Raw genomic sequence first — 24,613 nt, forward strand, 5'->3', positions numbered from 1 at the left:
ATTTTAGCAGTTCGACTCAACACCGTAATTACTTCCATTATCCACTCCGATCAGACCGGCTTTATGCCAGGGATGTCCACTTCTATTAACCTACATAGATTATATACCATCTTACAAATCCCATACGACTTCCCCTCTGACTCGGTAGTGGTCTCGCTGGATGCCGCCAAGGCATTTGACAGTACCGAGTAGTCCTATCTATGGGAGGTCATGACAGCTATGGGTTTCGGGCCTAATTTTATAAAATGGATTAAATTGCTTTATCAGCACCCGACTGCCAGAATCTCAGTGAATGGCTATATCTCTCCCTCGTTCCGCCTGTTTCGCGGGACCAGGCAGGGATGTCCTCTGTCCCCAACCTTGTTTGCCCTGGCCATCGAACCCTTGGCCTGTCTAATAAGGTCCTACCCAGGCGTGGTGGGCATTCATACCGGCCCTCGTGAGGATAGGATTGCCCTTTACGCTGACGACATGCTGTTGTTTCTGCAGGATTACACCAGGTCTATGCCTACAGTGTTGCAATTGATTGAGGAGTTCGGTGTATATTCAGGCCTTCATATTAACTGGTCTAAGTCCTCTATTATGCCTGTGATTGCCCCCCCCCCCCCCCCTGCTGTTCCTAAAATCTCCCTACCGCTATGCTGGACGGCGAAATTTAAATATCTTGGGATTCAGATAACCAATGACCCCTCTGACTTTACACCTTTGAACCTTGATCCGATCATGCAACAAATTACTTGTAAATCCAAGACTTGGTGTAAGCTTCCATTGACTGTATCTGGCAGGGTCAGACTCGTAAAAATGATACTACTACCTAAGATTCTATATGTGGTTCTCCAATCCCCTGTATATATTCATCCATCCTTCTTTAGAAAATTGAATAGTGTCCTGTCTTCTTTAATATGGGCTAACAAACGTCCTAGAATACAACTGAACACTCTCACCAGGCTGCACAGCGACGGAGGTCTGGCCTTGCCAAACTTTCAGATGTACTACTATGCCGCTCAGCTGTCTCATATTAGTGCATGGGTGCAGGATACTGGCGTCACTTCCCTATACTGGGTATTTGTACAATGCTACTTCCCCGACTTATCCCCCCTGCAGGTGTTGCTGAGTGGGAGCTTGGCCCGGTTCCTCCGTCCTCTTATATACCAAGCCATGAAGGTGTGGCAGGCACTAAAAATTCTTTTGAAATTTGATGGATTGGACCCGGACACCCCCCTCTGGTATTCTAAATGGCTCCCTGAACTATACGCGCTCGAGGGGAGGGAAGTTTGGGCCCCTAAATCAATGATTTCCATAAATCACCTTTATACGGATAATACGCTCAAATCCTTCCAACAACTAAAAGATGAGTTTAATTTGCCTAATTCCTATTTTTTTTAGATATCTCCAACTCAGACATGCCTTGCAGTCCCAATTCCCCCCCTAAAATTATACAATTTCCCATTAAGACCTTTGTAAGTATGCTGGGTCGAGTTAAGATGATTTCCCATGCTTATGGTTATCTACTCGCCAAACTCCATATAGATCCTTTGACACGTCTCCGTGTCAAATGGGAGCAGGATCTGGGCCCCATAGATGAAGAGAACTGGGCCCTTGCTTTGGAAACTCCGTGCACGGTTACCAAATCCATCAGGTATCAACAGATACAATACTTCCTTTTGCATAGAATATATATGAGCCCGGCCAGACTAGCCAAATTCGGGACGGGTCGTGTGGGATGACTGCCCTAAGTGTGGGATGACTGCAGGTACTTTTTGGCACCTCATTTGGGATTGTCCGGTGTTGCGGGCTTTCTGGGCGGGGGTCGGATCCATTCTGTGGAACACAGGGGTGGACGAGGCCATGCTTACTCCGCAATTTTGCATCCTGGGAATGGGTGGTTCTGACTTTGTGTCTAGTCCAGAGGGCCTATATGCTCGCAACATATGTGCATTGGCGAAGGTGAGCATTGCGAGGCTATGGATGGCCCCTAAGGGCCCTACACTCCCCGCTCTTAAGGCACGAATAAACAACACTGTTTTTAAGGAACGTTACATTTATAGGAAACATAATGCCTCCGCTAAATTTGAAAGAATTTGGTCTCTATGGCTGGAATCCATATACTCCGTCCCAGACCCTACAACTTAATGGTGATAGGGTTACTAACAGGTCCTGTATTTGCCAAGTTATGATCTTCTAGGGCTATAGGCTTCCCTCTCACCCAATGGGTTGTGAATGAGAGAGTGGCTCTGTGCCCAGCTGGACAGGGTAGGAGTTAGAGTGCTAGTATCCCCCAATGTGTCCTCTTCCCCATAATGTTTTTTGTCTTTGTTTCTTTATTTTTTTATTTCTGGGTTTCTCTGTGTTTGGTTTCTGATTGTTTTCTTCTTTTTTAAAGGGTTTTACTCGGACGGGTTGTCCGTAAGTGTTATATTTGAGGGGGGGGGGGGGGGGGGGGAACAAAATAAAGTATAATGTGATTTCATGAATACTAGAGTGTACGGATTATGCAAAATAATGGTATATATAACTGTACATTCCTATGCGCCTATGAGCAAATTACAGTTTGAAAATAAGTCGAAAGTGAATGCTGTTCCCCGATGAGGACATGTCATTACGTGTTTAATGTGTTCCTGTTATGCAATGTCTGTATGCAAACTACTCTCCTTCGAAATAAAAATACTTTGTTTAAAAAAAAAAAATACAACAACCCTAATTCCCCTACAATAAAAAAAACAAAAAAAACCTTTGAACAGACAAATAATAATTAAAAAAAATATACACACACAAATTAAGAAATAAGAGGAAGTCACATGATGTAATTGCAGCTTCCTGCCAGGCCACTGCCCCCACTCCACAGAAACGCACTGATATAAAACGTCTGCCACTATTTATTTACACAGAAAGAGACCCCCCCCCACCCCCTTGTAATGTCACCTCACTATTCACATGAGCTGTCACATTGGACATAGCCAAAATGACAGCGTGTGTACACACCAGACGGCATATTTATACACAGCAACACTGATATTATGTGGACACAAAAGTAACACTACAAGTGACACATTAACAGGAAATTGTTTCTGTCACCATAGCGACAATTATCTGATAATAATATAATACACAGACACATAAAAAGACTCAACGGAAATCTTCTTTTTACACTTTATTTCATATCTTTAATACAGATTTTTCTCTATATTTTAAACTTAAAAAATACTTTACTCTGCACAACAGCCTATGGGGGTCATTCAGACCCAACCGCAATAGCGGCCCGCAGCAGTTTGCTGGTGATGGAAAAATATGCATGCCCAGCGGCCACGCAGACACACACATTGCGGTTGCATCCCTGAGGGGTGAACGCGGGTGGGCTGGAACCATTTTCCAGGGGCTGCGTGATGTCACATCTGCGTTCATCTCTGATTAACCCCCTATAGGCTTCCAGAGTGCACCTCATATCTCATCTTTTCCAAGTTACTACAAATGATATGAGATCGGTAGCAGCACTACTTTCAGGATTATTACACAGAACACACATAAAGGCTGACACAGCAAATAACAGTAACACATACAAGGGATTAATTAGAAATAAGGAAGCAGAATCATCATTATGTCTAATTATTAACTGGTTCTGTGCGGGACCCATTCACCTCTTTACTGCCTCCAGCAGCCCCTGGTACTGCACTGCGGCCACCCACCCTGTCTCCCCCCACTACTGTCACCCGCCCTGTCTCCCCCCACTACTGTCACCTGTCCTGTCTATCCCCACTGCTGTCAACCACCCTGTCTCCCCCCACTACTGCCACCCACCCTGGCTCCCCCCACTACTGCCACCCACCCTGGCTCCCCCCACTACTGCCACCCTCCACAAATGCCACCGCCCTGTCTCCCTCCACTAATTCCATTCACCCTGTCTCCCCCCACTACTGCTACCCACCCTGTCTCCACCCACACTACTGCCACCGCCCTGCCTCCCTCCACTAATGCCACTCACCCTGCCTCACCCCCACTACTGCCACCCGCCCTCTCTCCTTTCCACTACTTCCACCACCTTGTCTCCCCCTCTGACACCTTAACTCTGCTTGAGGACAAGATTCTCACACAGACACTGCCTCCTGCAGTCCCCACTACTGCCAGCCACCCTGAGTACCCCTCAGCTCTGCTTGGGGATAATATTACCCAGACAGTGCCACCGATACAGCACTAGTGCCACCCACCCTGTCTCCCCCTGACATCTCAGCACTGCTTGGGGTTTCTTGGTATTGCTGGTAACAGTCCATCTGCAGATGAAAGCAAGTAGGACAGTAAGGAGTCAGAAGCTGCTTCTGGTACCTTGGACCCTGGTCATGTAGGGCTGGGAGAGTCAGTAGATTATGTAACAGTCACCATCTTACAGGCAGCCGGTGGAGGGAATAGAGAATGGGTGTTATGTGGCGTCTGGTTGGTAGTAAAGCTGAGTTGTAGCCCTGCCGTTTATTGGTGAGCTTCTATCATAAGGACCTGTTTCACCAGTACTGAGTCACAGCCAACTGGCATCACCAACACCTGGAGCTCAGCTAGACAACCATTTAGGATTGGTACTGGTTTCTCAGTACCCGGAGCAAAAGACAGGTCATCTGCATAGCAGTGGTAGATGAGGACATGACATCTGACTATTTCACCTGGCAGTAGCATGTATATTGCAAAAAGCATAGGAGATAGGATAAGAATCTTGAAGAACAACGCCTGGCAATGATGAGTATACTCCAGAAGATTAAAATGGTTCCTCACCTGAATGATATCTAATGTGTGCAACAAGAGTTGATTTATTTCTCAGAGTATGGAAATGGCTTCTCACCTGTGTGACTTCTGTGATGTGTAACAAGTTGTGATTTCTGTGTAAAACATTTCCCGCACTGAGAGCAAGAAAAATAAGATTTTACTCACCGGTAAATCTATTTCTCGTAGTCCGTAGTGGATGCTGGGGACTCCGTAAGGACCATGGGGAATAGACGGGCTCCGCAGGAGATCGGGCACTCTAGAAAAGAATTAGGGCTACTGGTGTGCACTGGCTCCTCCCACTATGCCCCTCCTCCAGACCTCAGTTAAGGAAACTGTGCCCGGACGAGCTAACATTACAAGGAAAGGATTTTGGAATCCCGGGTAAGACTCATACCAGCCACACCAATCACACCGTATAACTTGTGATACTCAAACCCAGTTAACAGTATGAACAATTACAACCATCAGACAACCTGATGTAACATAACATAACCCTTTATTAAGCAATAACTATATACAAGTATTGCAGAAGAAGTCCGCACTTGGGACGGGCGCCCAGCATCCACTGCGGACTAGGAGAAATAGATTTACCGGTGAGTAAAATCTTATTTTCTCTAACGTCCTAAGTGGATGCTGGGGACTCCGTAAGGACCATGGGGATTATACCAAAGCTCCCAAACGGGTGGGAGAGTGCGGATGAGTCTGCAGCACCGAATGAGCAAACTCAAGGTCCCCTCAGCCAGGGTATAAAACCTGTAGAACTTTGCAAACGTGTTTGCCCCTGACCAAGTAGCTGCTCGGCAAAGCTGTAATGCCGAGACCCCTCGGGCAGCCGCCCAAGAAGAGCCCACCTTCCTTGTGGAATGGGCCTTTACGGATTTTGGCAGCGGCAGTCCAGCCGCAGAATGAGCCTGCTGAATCGTGTTACAGATCCAGCGAGCAATAGTCTGCTTTGAAGCAGGAGCACCCAGCTTGTTGGATGCATACAGGACAAACAGCGACTCCGTTTTCCTGACCTTAGCCGTTCTGGCCACATAAATCTTCAAAGCCCGCACTACATCTAGTAACTCTGAATCCTCCAAGTCCCTTGTAGCCACAGGCACCACAATAGGTTGGTTTATATGAAAAGATGACACCACCTTGGGCAGAAATTGTGGACGCATCCGCAATTCTGCCCTGTCCATATGAAAAACCAGATAGGGGCTTTTATGTGACAAAGCCGCCAATTCCGATACACGCCTGGCTGAAGCCAGAGCTAGAAGCATAACCATCTTCCAGGTGAGATATTTTAACTCCACTGTTCTTCGTGGTTCAAACCAGTGTGATTTTAGGAAACTCAACACCACGTTAAGATCCCAAGGTGCCACTGGAGGCACAAACGGGGGCTGTATATGCAAGCACTCCCTTCACAAAGGTCTGAACTTCAGGAAGAGCTGTCAGTTCTTTTTGAAAGAAAATGGATAGGGCCGAAATCTGGACCTTAATGGATCCCAATTTTAGGCCCAAAGAGACACTCCCGATTGTAGGAAGTGAATGAATCGGCCCAGCTGGAATTCCTCTGTAGGAGCCTTCCGGGCTTCACACCAAGCAACATATTTTCGCCATATACGGTGATAATGCTTAGATGTTACATCCTTCCTAGCCTTAATAAGCGTAGGAATAACCTCATCCGGAATCCCCTTTTCTGCTAGGATCCGGCGTTCAACCGCCATGCCGTCAAACGCAGCCTCGGTAAGTCTTGGAACAAACAGGGCCCCTGTTGTAACAGATCCTGTCTTAAGGGCAGAGGCCATGGGTCCTCTGTGAGCATTTCTTGCAGATCCGGATACCAAACCCTTCTTGGCCAATCTGGAACAATGAGAATTGTTCTCACTCCTCTTTTTCTTATGATTCTCAATACCTTGGGTATGAGAGGAAGAGGGGGAAACACAAAAACCGACTGGAACACCCACGGTGTTACTAATGCGTCCACAGCAATCGCCTGAGGGTCTCTTGACCTGGCGCAGTACCGCTGTCGTTTTTTGTTCAGTCGGGACGCCATCATGTCCACTTGTGGCAGTTCCCACCGGTCTGTGACCTGTGTGAAGACTTCTGGATGAAGTCCCTATTCTCCCGGGTGGAGGTCGTGTCTGCTGAGGAAGTCTGCCTCCCAGTTGTGCACTCCCGGGATGAACACTGCTGATAGTGCTTTTACGCGATTCTCCACCCAACGAAGAATCCTGGTGGCTTCTGTCATCGCCACCCTGCTCCTTGTGCCGCCTTGACGGTTTACATGAGCCACTGCGGTGATGTTGTCTGATTGAATCAGCATCGATTTGTCTTGAAGCAGGTTTACTGCCTGACGTAGGGCGTTGTAAATGGCCCTTAGTTCCAGGATGTTTATGTGCAGACAAGTCTCCTGACTTGACCACAGGCCTTGGAAATTTCTTCCCTGTGTGACTGCTCCCCACCCTCGGAGGCTTGCATCCGTGGTCACCAGGAACCAGTCCTGAATGCCGAATCTTCGGCCCTCGAGAAGGTGAGCACTCTGCAGCCACCACAGCAGAGACACCCTTGCCCTGGGGGATAGAGTGATCAGCCGATGCATCTGTAGATGTGATCCGGACCACTTGTCCAACAGATCCCATTGAAAGGTCCTTGCATGGAACCTTCCAAAGGGAATGGCCTCGTATGATGCCACCATCTTTCCTAGGACTCGTGTGCACTGATGCACCGACACCTGTCTTGGCTTCAATAATTCTCTGACCAGGGTCATGAGTTCCTGTGCCTTCTCCGTTGGGAGATACACCCTCTTCTGGTCTGTGTCCAGAATCATGCCCAGGAAAGGCAGACAAGTCATAGGGATCAACTGCGACTTTGGGAGATTTAGAATCCAGCCGTGTTGCTGCAACACTTCCTGAGAGCGTGCTACACTGATCAGCAACTGTTCCCTGGACCTTGCCTTTATAAGGAGATCATCCAAGTATGGGATAATTGTGATTCCCTGCTTCCGCAGGATCATCATCATTTTTGCCATTACCTTGGTAAATATCCTCGGTGCCGTCGAGAGACCAAACGGCAACGTCTGGAATTGGTAGTGACAATCTTATACCACAAATCTGAGGTACTCTTGATGAGGTGGATAAATCGGGACATGCAGGTAAGCATCCTTTATGTCCAGCGACACCATAAAATACCCTTCTTCCAGGCTCGCAATGACCGCTCTTAGCGATTCCATCTTGAACTTGAACCGTTTCAGGTAAACGTTCAGGGATTTTAAGTTCACAATGGGCCTGACCGAACCGTCCAGTTTCGGTACCACAAATAACGTGGAATAATACCCTCTCCCCGTTGCAGGGGGGGGAACTCCACCACCACCTGCTGGATGTACAATTTCTGGATCGCCGCTAGTACCAACTCCCTTTCTATGGGGGATGTCGGCAGAGCCGATTTTAGGAGGCGGTGAGGAGGCGTCTCCTCGAATTCCAGCCTGTACCCCTGAGATACTATCTGCAAAACCCAGGGATCTGCTTGTGAGCAAAACCACTGGTGGCTGAAACTTCAGAGATGCGTCATGCGGTGGACTTAGTTGAAGCCGGGGAGGACTTCTGTTCCTGGGAACAAGCTGTGTTATGCAGCTTCCTTCCTCTACCCTTGCCTCTGGCAAGAAAGGACGCACCTCGGACTTTCTTACCCTTCTGTGAACGAAAGGACTGCATCTGATAATACGGTGCTTTCTTAGGTTGTGATGGAATAAACGGTAAAAAATTTGACTTCCCAGCCGTAGCTGTGGCCACTAGGTCCAACAGACCTTCCCCAAATAATTCCACACCCTTGTAAGGTAAAACCTCCATGTGCCGCTTAGAGTCGGCATCACCTGTCCACTGTCGAGTCCATAGGCCCCTTCTGGCTGAAATCGACATAGCATTTATTCTAGAGCTCAGCATGGCAATATTCCTCTGAGCATCTCTCATATAGAGGACAGTGTCTTTTATATGCCCCAATGTCAGTACTATAGTATCCTTGTCCAGTATATCAATCTCTTCAGATAACATATCAGCCCATGCTGCTACTGCACTACACATCCATGCCGACACAATGGCCGGTCTAAGCACGGTACCAGAATGTGTGTATATGGACCTAAGGATAGCTGCCTGCTTTCTATCTGCAGGATCTTTTAAGGCTGCCGTATCCTGTGACAATAGGGCCACCTTTTTTGACAAGCATGTCAGCGCTTTGTCTACCCTCGGGGCGGATTCCCAGCGTAACCTGTCCGTTGGCGGGAAGGGGTACGCCATTAGCATCCTTTTAGGGATCAGCAGTTTCTTATCTGGTGATTCCCAAGCTCTCTCACATAACTCATTTAATTCATGAGACGGGGGAAAGGTCACCACTTGTCTCTTTTCCCCAAACATATTAACCCTCTTGTCAGGGACAGGGCTTTCCTAGGAGATGTGTAACACTTCCTTCATAGCTATAATCATATATCTTATAGCTTTGGCCATTTTAGGTTGTAACCTGGCCTCCTCATCATCGACGCTGGAGTCGGACTCCGTGTCGATATCTGTGTCAACAACCTGGGATAGTGGACGCTTTTGAGGCCCCGACGGCCCCTGCGTAGTAGAATCAGGCATGGGTTGAGACCCAGACTGTCTCAAGGCTTCTGCTTTATCCAGCCTTTTATGTAAGGAATTAACATTCTCATTTAAAACCTTCCACATATCCATCCAATCCGGTGTCGGCGACACCACACTTGTTTCCTCTCGCTCCGCCTCCAAATAGCCTTCCTCGTCAAACATGTCGACACACGCGTACCGACACACCATACACACAGGGAAAGCTCTTTTGAAGACAATTCCCCCACCAGGCCTTTTGGGGAAACAGAGAGAGAGTTTGCCAGTACACACCCCAGCGCTATATAACCCAGCAACAAACACAGTACCTCAGTGTTTACCCTGTAGCTGCTGTAATATCTGTTTTGCGCATAAATTTGTGTGCCCCCCCTCTTTTTTCACCCCCCTACCGTGATTCTGCAGGGGAGAGTCTGGGGAGCTTCCTTCCAGCAGAGCTTTGAAGAGAAAATGGCGCTGGTGAGTACTGAGGAAGAAGCCCCGCCACTTTCTGCCGGCTTTCTGTCCCGCGTTTTTGTGTGTAAAAAATGGCGGGGGCTCATGCAGACATACAGTGCCTACCTGTACGTCTGCAAAACTTTTGCCAAAGGTACCTTATTGCTGCCCAGGGCACCCCCCCTGCGCCCTGCACCCTACAGTGACTGGAGTGTGTGGTGTGCTGTGGGAGCAATGGCGCACAGCTGCAGTGCTGTGCGCTACCTTATCTGAAGACAGGAGTCTTCTGCCGCCGATTTCAACTCCACGCCGTGCTTCTTGCTTCTGGCTCTGCGAGGGGGACGGCGACGCGGCTCCGGGATCGGACCGCCAATGGTCAGTACCTGAGTTCGATCCCTCTGGAGCTAATGGTGTCCAGTACCCTAAGAAGCGCAATCTATCCAGCAGTTGGTAAGGTTTGTTTCTCTCCACTCAGTCCCACGTAGCAGAGAGTCTGTTGCCAGCAGAATGCTCTCTGAAAATAATAAAACCTAACAAAATACTTTTCTTCTCAGCAAGCTCAGGAGAGCCCACTAAGTTGCACCCTTCTCGTTCGGGCACAGATTCTAACTGAGGTCTGGAGGAGGGACATAGAGGGAGTAGCCAGTGCACACCAGTAGTCCTAATTCTTTTCTAGAGTGCCCTATCTCCTGCGGAGCCCGTCTATTCCCCATGGTCCTTACGGAGTCCCCAGCATCCACTTAGGGTGTTAGAGAAATGCCTTCTCACCTGTGTGACTTCTCTCATGGTTTCTAAGATCTGATTTGTGTGCAGAACATTTCCCACACTCAGAACATGGAAATATATTCTCACCTGTGTGACTTCTGTAATGAGTAACAAGTTGTGATTTCCATCTAACACATTTCCCACACTCAGAGCAAGAAAATGGCTTCTCACCTGTGTGACTTCTCTGATGTAGAACAAGATGTGATTTCTGGGAAAAACATTTCCCACACTCAGAGCAAGAAAATGGCCTCTCACCTGTGTGACTTCTCTGATGTAGAACAAGATGTGATTTCTGGGAAAAACATTTCCCACACTCAGAACATGGAAATATATTCTCACCTGTGTGACTTCTGTAATGAGTAACAAGTTGTGATTTCCATCTAACACATTTCCCACACTCAGAGCAAGAAAATGGCTTCTCACCTGTGTGACTTCGCTGATGTACAACAAGATATGATTTCTGGGAAAAACATTTCCCGCACTCAGAGCAAGAAAATGGCTTCTCACCTGTGTGACTTCTCTGATGTAGAACAAGATGTGATTTCTGGGAAAAACATTTCCCACACTCAGAGCAAGAAAACGGCCTCTCATCTGTGTGACTTCGCTGATGTAGAACAAGATGTGATTTCTGGGAAAAACATTTCCCACACTCAGAGCAAGAATATGGCCTCTCACCTGTGTGACTTCTCTGATGTATAACAAGATGCGATTTCCGTGCAAAACATTTCCCACACTCAGAACATGGAAATGGCCTCTCACCTGCCTTACCTGCCTGATGGGTAATAAGCTTTGTGTTCTGTGTAAAACATTTGGCATCTATAGAACAGGGAAACTCTATATCTACTGTCAGAGCTGTAACAGATGCCCCAATATCAGAGTGATCAGGAAAACATTTCCCAGGATCAGAGGGACCAGCTGATAGAGCTGGATGTATAATTAGGGTAATGGGATTAGCTCCTGGAGAATCCTGTCTACTGTCATTATCTTTTATGTCACAATCCGGAGATAACATTAGATGTCCTTCTGAGATGTTCCTGCTTGTGTGTCCATCTGCTGGAAATAAAATACATTATGGAAATGTGACATTTTCTGTAACAATATTAATCTTGTAAACAATATGAGAAGACGACTCTCTGGGACACTTAATTGTAAATGTGTGTGTATAATAAAACATAACTTTTAATGAAGGCTTTATAATACTGTGTCTCAGACTATCATTGTGTCCACCCTCCTGAGAACACTCACAATAACAAATGTAATATTATAATAAGACTTAGATATATCTCTCTCTTGTACTGGTAACTAACCATGAAGTATAAATGGAGATGTAGTCACTCGCCAAGTCCTATGTCAGCACCAATGTAAAACAATGGATGGGGAACATATCGTATGAATTGGAGATTCTAGATGAACAATAACATCAGACATATGAGCTGATGGATCAGAGAAATGTCTCCTAACGTTACTCCTGGAAGCATTGGTAAGGTAGCATTCCTTTATGTGTGTGCTCATACGCTGGTAAGCCTGTACATGTGTTACTCACCCTTATATAAGGTATATCGCTACAGCAGAGTAGGTGTGGAATAAGGATATTTTACATGAAATACACCATATAATACACTGCAATCATCATCATCACCTGCTAGGTTATAATCCAGTGTTACACCTCCATCATCAGTGTCTTACATCTATACCCTCAATAGTAATAAGGATGATGTGTGTACGGTAAGTATGATACAGAGAATTACATATCAGAATCTATACTGCTGCCGCCATACTTCTGCTTCTCATACGTGTGCTACTGGCAGCAGTGAACATCTGAGTGAGAGTGCAGGGAAGACAGCAGAGTCTGATGAGAAAGAGATTGGATCTGCCTTTGTAGGGATGAACCACACCTGTCACCCATGTTAGTATATAAAATAATAAATAAGAGGGGCGTGGTCCATCCAGACGTGCTTTCCGGAGCTCTCCTCACTAAGTGGCTTCTTATCTACCCTACCTGATAGCTCTCAGCCACTGCTGGAACCAAGACCCAATCTATTAATTCCCCCACTCCTATTGCCCTAAAGCTGCTCGCTCTGCTCAGTCCGAGCACTGTTCACTGTCGCAGCCTAGTGACGCCGCTGAAGCCACGGACTGAATTTTGGGGATAAGTGCGCCCAGTCTTTCCTGCACGCTCCAAACACCTGACTTGGGGACAATTTTTCCTCAGGTGGGAGCAAATGCTCTCCCACTCACATGGGTGCGCAGCTCCCACTATTGCTGGGGACAGAACGGTCTACCCACAGTCACCGAGCCCGGCAATGATATTGGAAAGTGAGGTGGCTGCCATTTTGAATCCTGGTACCCGCCCATTGCATGCTTTGTCTTCAATAAGGTTTAAAACTGATATAAGCTGCTAAATAAGTGTCCTGATGGCTGGACCGGGGTCACTACACTAAATTGCAGCATTTGCCTGGAGGTGAAATTACCTTCTATTTATATGGTACCACTATAATCTACTTCCTCTCAGTCTACATGCAGAGCCCAGTATCAAGTATAGTCTGAGTACAGCTCATTACACTCCGATTACAACCTCACAGTATATTATTTTGTGGATTTATCCACTGAATATATTTTGCCATTTGTGTCTCTCTGTGCTGAGTGCTTCACGTCTGTGATCACGTTGACCTCTAGTGGAATATCTCGCTCATTACTGTGTTATTTGAGTTGCATTACATCATGTTTACTTGAAATTTTGGCTCAAAACCCCCCCGTCTCCCCAAGAATGTCATTGTGAACAGAGTCATTGTGAAGATACGGGGTTCTTCTAATCACTCAGACACAGAGCCGATGAAACCAAAGTGATGGTTTATTTCTCACCGCACACAGTAGTAGATAATTCACAGGAAGCAGAAGTAAATATAGCCCAGAAAACAGTATACAGGTAGCAGTCCAGATAGTAAGTCCCAGTAGAGGATTTAGGTCCACAGCAATTCCATGCAGAAGTTTCAGATAAACAAGTCCATACAGCAGAACTATCACTGAGTCCACACAGCAGTGATAGCAGATTAGTCCATGCAGTAGTAAGTACATATAACTCCACACAGCACTGGTGATGCGTTCCACAAGGTTCCCTGGCAGAGAATCACCCCTTAGCCAGAGTCCTGCGACTAACATGAGGAGCTGACCTGTGCAACCTCTTTTAAAACCTTCCAAATGCCCATCATGCCACGCTCACCTGGGGAGGAGATGCAGGTTCCTGATTGGTGGTATCCCACCTCAGGTATTTCCCTACTCCCTCCCACAGCTGGCCTTCTCCTGCTGACCACATGCTGGGTCAGGCTCCGAGTTGTCTGTGAGAGACCAGGATGGGACAGGGGAAAGTAAACAGAAGGTACAATGACAGGGAAATTGGTTTAAGTCCTGATTGTCCCCTGTGGAGGAGAAGCTTCAAAGAGACATTACCTGGTCCTCAAATGTATTTCCTGTGTGACCATATAAGGATCATAGATGGACTCAATAGGCATGGCAATGATAACCTGTAATAACCTCATACCAGACTGGCATTCTCCTACAAGAACATAACATGACAGCACTAGGTGCCAGGTCACAGCCAACCTGTATTTACCTGGGTAAGATTATAGTACAGAATATATAGGCTAATGGATGAACACACACATGGGGTAATAGGGACACAAGCCAGAGAGACATGGGAACAGAAGGAATAAAAAGTACATTACGCTATAAAGATTGAAATGCCATAAATACAGTTTTACCCTCTGTCTCATATCTTTACATTCCTTCCTCTACTTTTTTATTCCTGTTCTGAAGTGTTGAGGAAACATTACCACCCAGGAGCGGTGGGTGCAGGGGAGAGAATATCATGCATGTGTGTACCACCTGAGTCCCACAGGGTGATGTCACACCAGACCCATGTGGTAAGAGGCAGTATTGTTAAACAACCAGCAAGGACAATATTACAATATGACACATTCATTTTCACCAGCAGGGGATTTAGCAATTCAGGTGTTGGGTATCCCCACTCCGCAACATTGCAAACTTTTACACCCGGCACACCTAGTGGGTGTACTAATACCTGTGCCTCTGGCACAACGGGGCAGGGAGTACCTTCCACCTCCCCCCCTTGCACAAGGAACAGCTGCCTAGAGGCAGGCCAATGTTGGGGTTCTGCCCCCAGCACTTCCGCAACTCTGTCCAGTCCTTCCTTCCTCAAACCCCAACTAGGGGGCTGGCAAATTTCCGTACAGCACGTGGTCTCAATACCCAGTGCTGAGGATGGACCCTTCATCAGAAACAATTCAGCTGGTGGCTGCAGGGGAGTCACCAGCACAGGCTGGTCCTGTGCCAGCGCTCCCCCCTCAAAAGCCAGTATCTCACCTGGATCACAAGTGCTGAGGGCCATGCTACCGGAAGAGTTTAGTGCAGCCATTTGGATCTAGTGGAATTATGAGTAGCAGTTCACAGTTTTTGAGTACTCCACCAGATTCCCAGTTAGGGGTTCCTGGTAGCAATTGTCTTTGGGCCCAGAACACCTGTGTACAAGGCTGCCCATCGTTCACCTTTTAAAACCTGAGCCTCAGTACTTTCTGCAGACACTGTGGTAGGTATTATGTAGTCCCCCGCAAGTTGAACCGATTTCCTGCTGGGCTGTGTGCAGCCTCCAGCATTCACTTGTGGCACTGTGTTATATTCTCGCAGCCTCCAGCACCGGTCAATTCCCTGAACCTCTGTGGGAAGTCCTGGTTTCTTTCTCCAGCAGCTACTCTGAGCCCTACTGCCTGAGTGACCTCCCCACTGCTTTTCCATGGTTACCTGGGGTCCTACCTGCCTCTGCCTCCATCTCCCCCAGTTCTCTTCTGCTCTGGAGTTGACCATTTTCCTGGTCTGCATCCACTTATGGATCGGCTTCTTGCGGGAATCCTGCAGCTCCCTATCCACTACTGGGGCTACTGACAGTACCAGTGCGCAGTCTTCCCAGTCCTGCTGTCTATGCTGCCTACCTTCTACTTGTGTCTGACTGTTGCCGATGTATCCCTGTCCTAACTTATTCTGGCAGTCTGCACAGTTGGCTATGTAGCGGTCTACATCCCTTGCTAATCCTAACCACATGAAATGCTGCCTGAGCAGGGCTAGTGTTCTCCCTTTTCCCCGGTGATTGGTACCACCTGACCCATGGGCTTGAGCTAGGAACCGACCCCGATATTCAGGTGGGACTACCAGCCTGTACTTATGATTTGTGCTGGACACTGTATACAGTAATCCATCCACCCACGCACAATCCTCTACCACCCCTCTCTCAACTGACATATCTGCTAAACGCTGCATGCCTTCTAGTTCTGGATCTTGCAACTGAGCTTCCTGAAGTCTAAACTTTTCTTCCCCCACCAGGACTAACCCACCCTCAGGATGGTTTTGGCTACTCACCCTCAGAGGCCCGGAAATAGAAAAAATAGGCTGCTGGTACCTGGTTGTCGCTGGTGTGCAGGGGTGGAAGTCCTTCCTCTGCCTGTTGCTCTCCCTTCCACTGGCTACAACATTGCAAGTGGCACATACCCTCCTCGCCTCTGGCGCATCAGGGTGGTAGTGTTTGTTTTCCCGGGGGTGGCTCCTGCCAACAACCCCCATGGGTGATGAATGGTCGGATTGACCTTTCTTCCTGGGACACTCCCGACGGAGATGCCCCCCTTGTCCACATCGGTGGCACCGCTTCCAGATTTGTCTGAAGTGTGGTATATCTGATCCTCGATGGCTGGGTCTCCTTGGCCCCTGATTCAGCACACTTTCTGGCTTTCTCTGCGGTGGTGGCTTCCACTTGGACACCCACTCTTGAAGGCTGGGTAAAATCTCAAGCATCCTTGCTTTTACTGGCTCTAGCCCTTTCTTTTGGATCCACCGACCAAGGACTTCCTGCAATTCTTGACAAAGCGGGTCAGAGTCATAGCTTACACTGTGCCCTGCTGACTGGCCTGCGGTGTGGGTGTTCCGTACAGTCATTGCATTCTCAGGAAGCCCTATTGGCTGCTCCTGGAACAGTACAGCAAGGTCTGAGGGTTCCTGTAATGTCTGCTGCTCAGGCAGTGAAGTGGTATAGTAACTCACCCCAGTTTCCTTGGACCATTCTCCTACCACATCTGGGAAGTTCTCCTGACTTTCCTTAATAAAGTCCACCTCAGATGGTTTTGCAAATAGCATGCCCCCATCACTCAGCACCAATATACGGGGTTGCTCCTGGTCCACACCCAACTTCCTTGCTTCCTGGATCTCTGCTACATATGTCCCGACTTGGGCAACTTCCATACTCCTTGCAAGACTTGCCTTCTTAGCGGATAGTTAATTTTCACTCCAATGCTGCTTTCTGGGCTCATTGGTTGGTGATCCCACCGCTGCCGCCAAATGTGAAGATACGGGGTTCTTCTAATCACTCAGACACAGAGCCGATGAAACCAAAGTGATGGTTTATTTCTCACCGCACACAGTAGTAGATAATTCACAGGAAGCAGAAGTAAATATAGCCCAGAAAACAGTATACAGGTAGCAGTCCAGATAGTAAGTCCCAGTAGAGGATTTAGGTCCACAGCAATTCCATGCAGAAGTTTCAGATAAACAAGTCCATACAGCAGAACTATCACTGAGTCCACACAGCAGTGATAGCAGATTAGTCCATGCAGTAATAAGTACATATAACTCCACACAGCACTGGTGATGCGTTCCACAAGGTTCCCTGGCAGAGAATCACCCCTTAGCCAGAGTCCTGCGACTAACATGAGGAGCTGACCTGTGCAACCTCTTTTAAAACCTTCCAAATGCCCATCATGCCACGCTCACCTGGGGAGGAGATGCAGGTTCCTGATTGGTGGTATCCCACCTCAGGTATTTCCCTACTCCCTCCCACAGCTGGCCTTCTCCTGCTGACCACATGCTGGGTCAGGCTCCGAGTTGTCTGTGAGAGACCAGGATGGGACAGGGGAAAGTAAACAGAAGGTACAATGACAGGGAAATTGGTTTAAGTCCTGATTGTCCCCTGTGGAGGAGAAGCTTCAAAGAGACATTACCTGGTCCTCAAATGTATTTCCTGTGTGACCATATAAGGATCATAGATGGACTCAATAGGCATGGCAATGATAACCTGTAATAACCTCATACCAGACTGGCATTCTCCTACAAGAACATAACATGACAGCACTAGGTGCCAGGTCACAGCCAACCTGTATTTACCTGGGTAAGATTATAGTACAGAATATATAGGCTAATGGATGAACACACACATGGGGTAATAGGGACACAAGCCAGAGAGACATGGGAACAGAAGGAATAAAAAGTACATTACGCTATAAAGATTGAAATGCCATAAATACAGTTTTACCCTCTGTCTCATATCTTTACAGTCATCTTGATGTAACCTGCTGACAGCGTACTACTGCTCCTTTTATTTATAGATCGTTTGTATTTTCCCATCTCTGAGAGGTCAGTCTCTTTGTAGCCGGCTTTCCATACCTCCAAGAAAGGTTAAAAGATACCAAATCGGCCCCACCTGTCCATCTCTTTGGGGGTGTAGTATGGCTGACCGGCGATCTCCAGACCGCCGGTCAGCTTACCGACGCCGGGATCCCAGCAGCATACCGACGCCGGGATCCCAGCAGCATACAGACGCCGGGATCCCGGCGGGGAGGGGCGAGTGCAGCAAGCTCCTTGCGGGCTCGGTGGCGACCTGCGGTCGCCACAGGTTCTATCTCCACTCTATGGGTATCGTGGACACCCACGAGTGGAAATAGTCCCTGTTGGTAGGCATGCCGACCATCGGGAAAGTGAGCCGTCGGGCTCGTGGAGGAGGTCATGTGACCGACCGGCAGTCACATGAATACCACCCATCTTTGGTATCTCGAATTCAGGTGGTCCATCTGAGACCGCTACAACATCGTCTGCTTCTTCTTGTCAGGCGCACAGCCCAGCTGTAATGGCTGAAGACATCTTAAGACATCCTAGATGATCCTATTACTCTACGCACTATACATTCTATGTTATCTACATTTAAGGACTGAAATATATTCAGAACTTAGCTCTAATATTCAAGCTTTGAGGTCCGATATCAGTGAGAGTGGCACTAGTACAGACTAAGATGAAAGAGATTGTTGTGTTTCACAAAGATCTAATTTCAGCACATGACACCCTTCAGGAAGACCCGGTCTCTATTCGTGATAAAGTCATTGATTTAGAAGACAGGTCTCGGAGAAATAATATCAGAATAATGTGCATTCCGAATTCTGTTACAAATGCTGAGCTTTAGGATTATGTCACGTCCTCTTTTCAGAAGCTTCCACCAAAGGCTTCTGCCGCTGACCTTCTTATTGATAGGATCCATAGACTCCCAAAGTCCAAACAGGCCCCTATCCAGGCACCAAGGGACACTCTGCTCAGGGTCCATTTTTCATATTAAAGAATGCATTCTACAAGTCGCTTTGTCTTCCTCATCCACGGCTGAGTGCCTGGATAATCTGCAACTACATCTGGATATTTCTTCTGTGACGCTGGCCAAAAGGCGTCTATTCCACCCAAGGAAATGTGCAATACAAATGGGGCTTTCCTACTAAGATTATTGTGATGCGAAACGGTGCCTTCACAGTGATACCTTCCCCCGAGGATGGCCCTGCTATTCTGAAAAAGTGGGACATTCCTGTTGACAGTCCTTCATGACACTTTACCTAAACCAATCCCGGAGGAGTTGTCTTCCGTCTCGAAGAAATATGATAAATGAGTAAGACTGTTACAGACACTCAGAGTTTGTTTCCTACTGTAACATGTGCCAACTGGGACTAAGTTACTGGGCATGGATCTATTTTTGGCCCAGATTTATTTGTTCTTGTTATGGGTATAAAGCATACAGTATATTTTTTGCGTTATTTTCTTTGCTATTTAATTGCTATATGGTATATGGTCTGACATTCTTTCCACTGTTACGTTTCATAATACCTTTCTAGAATGTTTGGGTGTTCAGGCAAAGCATGACTGATTCGTCTAAGATCCTGTTGCCCTTAGAGTGTGGAGTTGGGACTGGTCAGACGTCTGGGCTGGTAAAACACACAGTGACATGATGTAAGGAGAAGAGCAGGAGTATAATAGGGGCTGATGTCTCGTGACTCCCCAACGGGGAAAATACATATTCCTCATTAGTTTGTACTAACAGAGGCTGTAGTATAAGAGATTGCTGTAATGACTGAGCAAGGAGAATATGTCACTATGTGACTCTGTTCTGTAATAAGTGTTTATTACTCACCTGTGCTGATATCTGTAGGGATCTCCTCCTCCTTACACTGCTGATCACCCCTCACATACGTCTCTTCTTCTCCCTCTATATCTTCTGCCTTTATATCAGTCACATACGTCTCTTCTTCTCCCTCTGTATCTTCTGCCTTTATATCAGTCATATACGTCTCTTCTTCTCCCTCTATATCTTCTGCCTTTATATCAGTCACATACATCTCTTCTTCTTCCTCTATATCTTCTGCCTTTATATCAGTCACATACATCTCTTCTCCCTCTAGACCTTCTCCCTTTATATCAATCACATATGTGTCTTCTACCTCTATATCTTCTGTTTTAATATTAGACAGACGTTCTACCTAAAAAAAATAAGATTTTACTCACAGGTAAATCTATTTCTCGTAGTCCGTAGTGGATGCTGGGCACTCCGTAAGGACCATGGGGAATACACGGGCTCCGCAGGAGACTGGGCACTTTAAGAAAGATTTAGTACTACATCTGGTGTGCACTGGCTCCTCCCTCTATGCCCCTCCTCCAGACCTTAGTTAAGGAAACTGTGCCCGGAAGAGCTGACATTATAAGGAAAAGATTTGGAACCCAGGGTAAGATTCATTCCAGCCACACCAATCACACCATACAACTTGTGATAAACTTACCCCGTTAACAGTATGAACATAAACTGAGCCTAACTGAACAGATGGCTCATAACCAAAAACCCTGTATTACGCAATAACTATATACACTTATTGCAGAAATACCTCACTTGGGACGGGCGCCCAGCATCCACTACGGACTACGAGAAATAGATTTACCGGTGAGTAAAATCTTATTTTCTCTAACGTCCTAAGTGGATGCTAGGGACTCTGTAAGGACCATGGGGATTATACCAAAGCTCCCAAACGGGCGAGAGAGTGCGGATGACTCTGCAGCACCGAATGAGCAAACTCAAGGTCCTCCTTAGCCAGGGTATCAAACTTGTAAAACTTAGCAAAAGTGTTTGAACCCGACCAAGTAGCTGCTCGGCAAAGTTGTAATGCCGAGATTCCTCGGGCAGCCGCCCAAGAAGAGCCCACCTTCCTTGTGGAATGGGCCTTTACTGATTTTGGCAGCGGCAGTCCAGCCGCAGAATGAGCTTGCTGAATCGTGTTACAGATCCAATGAGCAATAGTTTGCTTTGAAGCAGGAGCACCCAGCTTGTTGGGTGTATACAGAATGAACAGCGCATCAGTTTTTCTGACTCCAGCCGTTCTAGAAACATACATCTTCAAAGCCCGGACTACATCGAGTAACTTGGAGTACTCCAGGTCACGAGTAGCCGCAGGTACCACAATAGGTTGGTTTAGGTGAAAAGAAACTGCGGGCGGGTACGCAATTCTGCCCTATCTTCATGGAAAAATCAGGTAGGGGCTTTTACAGGACAAAGCCGCCAATTCTGACACACGCCTAGCCGAAGCCAAGGCCAACCGCATGACCACTTTCCAAGTGAGATACTTGAGCTCCACTGTCTTAAGAGGCTCAAACCAGTGGGATTTCAGAAAATCCAAAACTACATTGAGATACCCACGGTGCCACTGGTGGCACAAAAGGGGGCTGAATATGCAGCACTCCTTTAACAAATGTCTGAACCTCAGGCAGTAAAGCAAGTTCTTTTTGAAAGAAAATGGATAGGGCCGAAATCTGGACCTTTATGGATCCCAGTTTAAGGCCCATAGTTACACCTGCCTGCAGAAAATGTAGGAATCTCCTAAGCTGGAATTCCTCTGTAGGGGCCTTCCTGGCCTCACACCAAGGAACATATTTTTGCCATATCCGGTGATAATGCTTTGCCGTCACGTCCTTCCTAGCCTTTATTAGCGTAGGGATAACTTCCTCCGGAATTCCCTTTTCTGCTAGGATCCGGCGTTCAACCGCCATGCCGTCAAACGCAGCCGCGGTAAGTCTTGGAACAGACAGGGTCCCTGTTGCAACAGGTCCTGTCTGAGAGGCAGAGGCCACGGGTCCTCTGAGAGCAACTCTTGCAGTTCTGGGTACCAAGTTCTTCTTGGCCAATCCGGAACAATGAGTATTGTTCTTACTCCTCTTTTCCTTACGATCCTCAACACCTTAGGTATGAGAGGTAGAGGAGGAAACACATAGACTAACTGGAACACCCATGGTGTTACCAGAGCGTCCACAGCTATTGCCTGAGGGTCCCTTAACCTGGCGCAATACATTTTTAGCTTTTTGTTGAGACGGGACGCCATCATGTCCACCTGTGGCAGTTCCCATCGATTTACAATCTGCAAGAAGACTTCTGGATGAAGTCACCACTCTTCCAGGTGTAGGTCGTGTCTGCTGAGGAAATCTGCTTCCCAGTTGTCCACTTCCGGAATGAACACTGCTGACAGTGCTTGTACGTGATTCTCCGCCCAACGAAGAATCCTGGTGGCTTCCGCTATCGCCACCCTGCTTCTTGTGCCGCTCTGGCGGTTTACATGAGCGACCACAGTGATGTTGTCTGACTGGATCAGCACTGGTTTGTCTCGGAGCAGAGGCTCCGCTTGAGTCAGGGTATTGTATATTGCCCTTAGTTCCAGGATATTGATGTGCAGACAAGTCTCTTGACTTGACCACAGTCCTTGGAAGTTTTTTCCCTGAGTGACTGCCCCCCACCCTCGGAGGCTTGCATCCGTGGTCACCAGGACCCAGTCCTGTATGCCGAAACTGCGACCCTCTAGTAGGTGAGCACTCTGCAGCCACCACAAAAGAGACACCCTGGTCCTGGAGGACAGGGAGATTAGCCGGTGCATCTGAAGATGCGATCCGGACCACTTGTCCAACAGGTCCCACTGAAATATCCTTGCATGGAACCTGCCGAATGGAATGGCCTCGTAAGACGCCACCATCTTTCCCAGGACTCGCGTGTAATGATGCACCGATACCTGTTTTGGTTTTAGGAGCCCTCTGACCAGAGTCACGAGCTCCTGAGCCTTCTCCTCCGGGAGAAACACTTTCTTCTGGTCTGTGTCCAGAATCATGCCCAGGAAGGGCAGACGTGTCGTAGGAATCAGCTGCGACTTTGGAATATTCAGGATCCAGCCGTGCTGTCTCAACACTTCCTGAGAGTGTGCCACGTTGATCAGCAACTGCTCTCTGGACCTCGCCTTTATGAGGAGATCGTCCAAGTATGGGATAATTGTAACTCCTTGCTTCCGAAGGAGTATCATCATCTCCGCCATCACCTTGGTAAATATTCTCGGTGCCGTGGACGGCAACGTCTGGAATTGGTAATGACAATACTGTACCACAAACCTGAGGTATTCCTGATGAGGAGGAAAAATGGGGATATGCAAGTAAGCATCCTTGATGTCCAGCGACACCATGAAATCCCCCTCCTCCAGGCTTGCAATGACCGCTCTGAGCGATTCCATTTTGAATTTCTTTAGATAAATGTTCAGGGACTTTAAATTCAAAATGGGCCTGACCGAACCGTCCGGTTTCGGTACAACAAACATGGTGGAGTAGTAACCCCTTCCCTGCTGAAGTAGGGGAACCTTCACTACCACCTGCTGGAGATATAGTTTGTGAATTGCCGCCAGCACTACTTCCCTCTCCATGGGGAAGCCGGCAAGGCAGATTTTAGGAAACGTTGAGGGGGCGTCTCTTCGAATTCCAGCTTGCATCCCTGAGACACAATTTGTATCGCCCAAGGATCCACCTGTGAACACACCCACTGGTGGCTGAAATTCTTGAGACGTGCCCCCACCGCTCCTGGCTCTGCCTGTGGAGCCCCAGCGTCATACGGCAGATTTAGAGGAGGCCGGGGAGGACTTCTGCTCCTGGGAACTGGCTGCCTGATGCAGCTTTTTTCCTTTTCCCTTACCTCTGGCAAGGAAAGATGCACCTCTGACCTTTTTGGTCTTTGGGGGACGAAAGGACTGCATTTGATAATACAGTGCTTTCTTAGGCTGTGAGGAAACATACGGCAAGAATTTTGACTTCCCATCGGTCGCCGTGGAAATCAGGTCTGAGAGACCGTCCCCAAATAATTCTTCACCCTTATATGGTAAAACTTCCATATGTCTTTTCGAATCAGCATCCCCTGTCCACTGCCTAGTCCATAGGACCCTTCTGGCAGAGATGGACATTGCATTTACTTTAGAGCTGAGAGAACAAATGTCCCTCTGAGCATCCCGCATATACAGAACCGCGTCTTTGATATGCCCCAGGGTCAGTAAGATATTATCTCTATCCAGGGTGTCTAACTCCTCAGACAGAGAATCTGTCCAGGCTGCTACTGCGCTGCACATCCATGCCGACGCAATGGCAGGCCTCAGGATAGTACCTGAATGTGTATACACAGCTTTCAGGATTAATTCCTGCTTTCTTTCCTTTTTTTTTTTTTTTTAAGTACTGTTTATTGAAAGTTTTTACTAAAGTACAATACGCAATGTACATAAGGGTGGGCGGAGGGGAAGACAGAAGGAAAAATGGGAGGGGAGGGAAAAAGAATGGGGTACAGCAATGCAAAAATATGATATCAAATAGGCAAATATATCAAAAACCGTATGTCAAGGGAAGGGGGCATTTGTAGTACGCCAGCCATGGGGACCAAATCTCAGAAAATATAACTGCATCGCTCTCGATCACACTAGAGAGGAACTCCATATGGTAGGTATCCCAGACAGCAGCAATCACAGCCGCTATGGATGGGAGTGTGTGCGATTTCCAGTGGAAAGCAATTTTACATCTCAGTGCGGTCGCGATGTGCCAGATGAGCTTTTGTGAGGGTTTCGGTGTTCCGGGAATAGGTCTCG

The 24,613-nt window shown here is 47.5% G+C and overlaps 1 protein-coding gene across 1 annotated transcript in view; it reads right to left on the reverse strand.

Annotated features, from left to right (window-relative positions):
• Positions 1 to 10,516: 10,516 nt before the first annotated feature.
• Positions 10,517 to 24,613, reverse strand: part of LOC134984681 (zinc finger protein ZFP2-like) — a 123,091-nt gene continuing 108,994 nt past the window's right edge. The window contains exon 7 of the mRNA XM_063950205.1: positions 10,517 to 11,315. Within this exon, the coding sequence (XP_063806275.1) occupies positions 10,540 to 11,315 (776 nt within the window). The 3' untranslated portion in view covers positions 10,517 to 10,539. The remainder of the gene's footprint in view (positions 11,316 to 24,613) is intronic.

The sequence above is a fragment of the Pseudophryne corroboree genome (genome assembly GCF_028390025.1).
Source record: "Pseudophryne corroboree isolate aPseCor3 chromosome 3 unlocalized genomic scaffold, aPseCor3.hap2 SUPER_3_unloc_72, whole genome shotgun sequence".
Taxonomy (NCBI): domain Eukaryota; kingdom Metazoa; phylum Chordata; class Amphibia; order Anura; family Myobatrachidae; genus Pseudophryne; species Pseudophryne corroboree.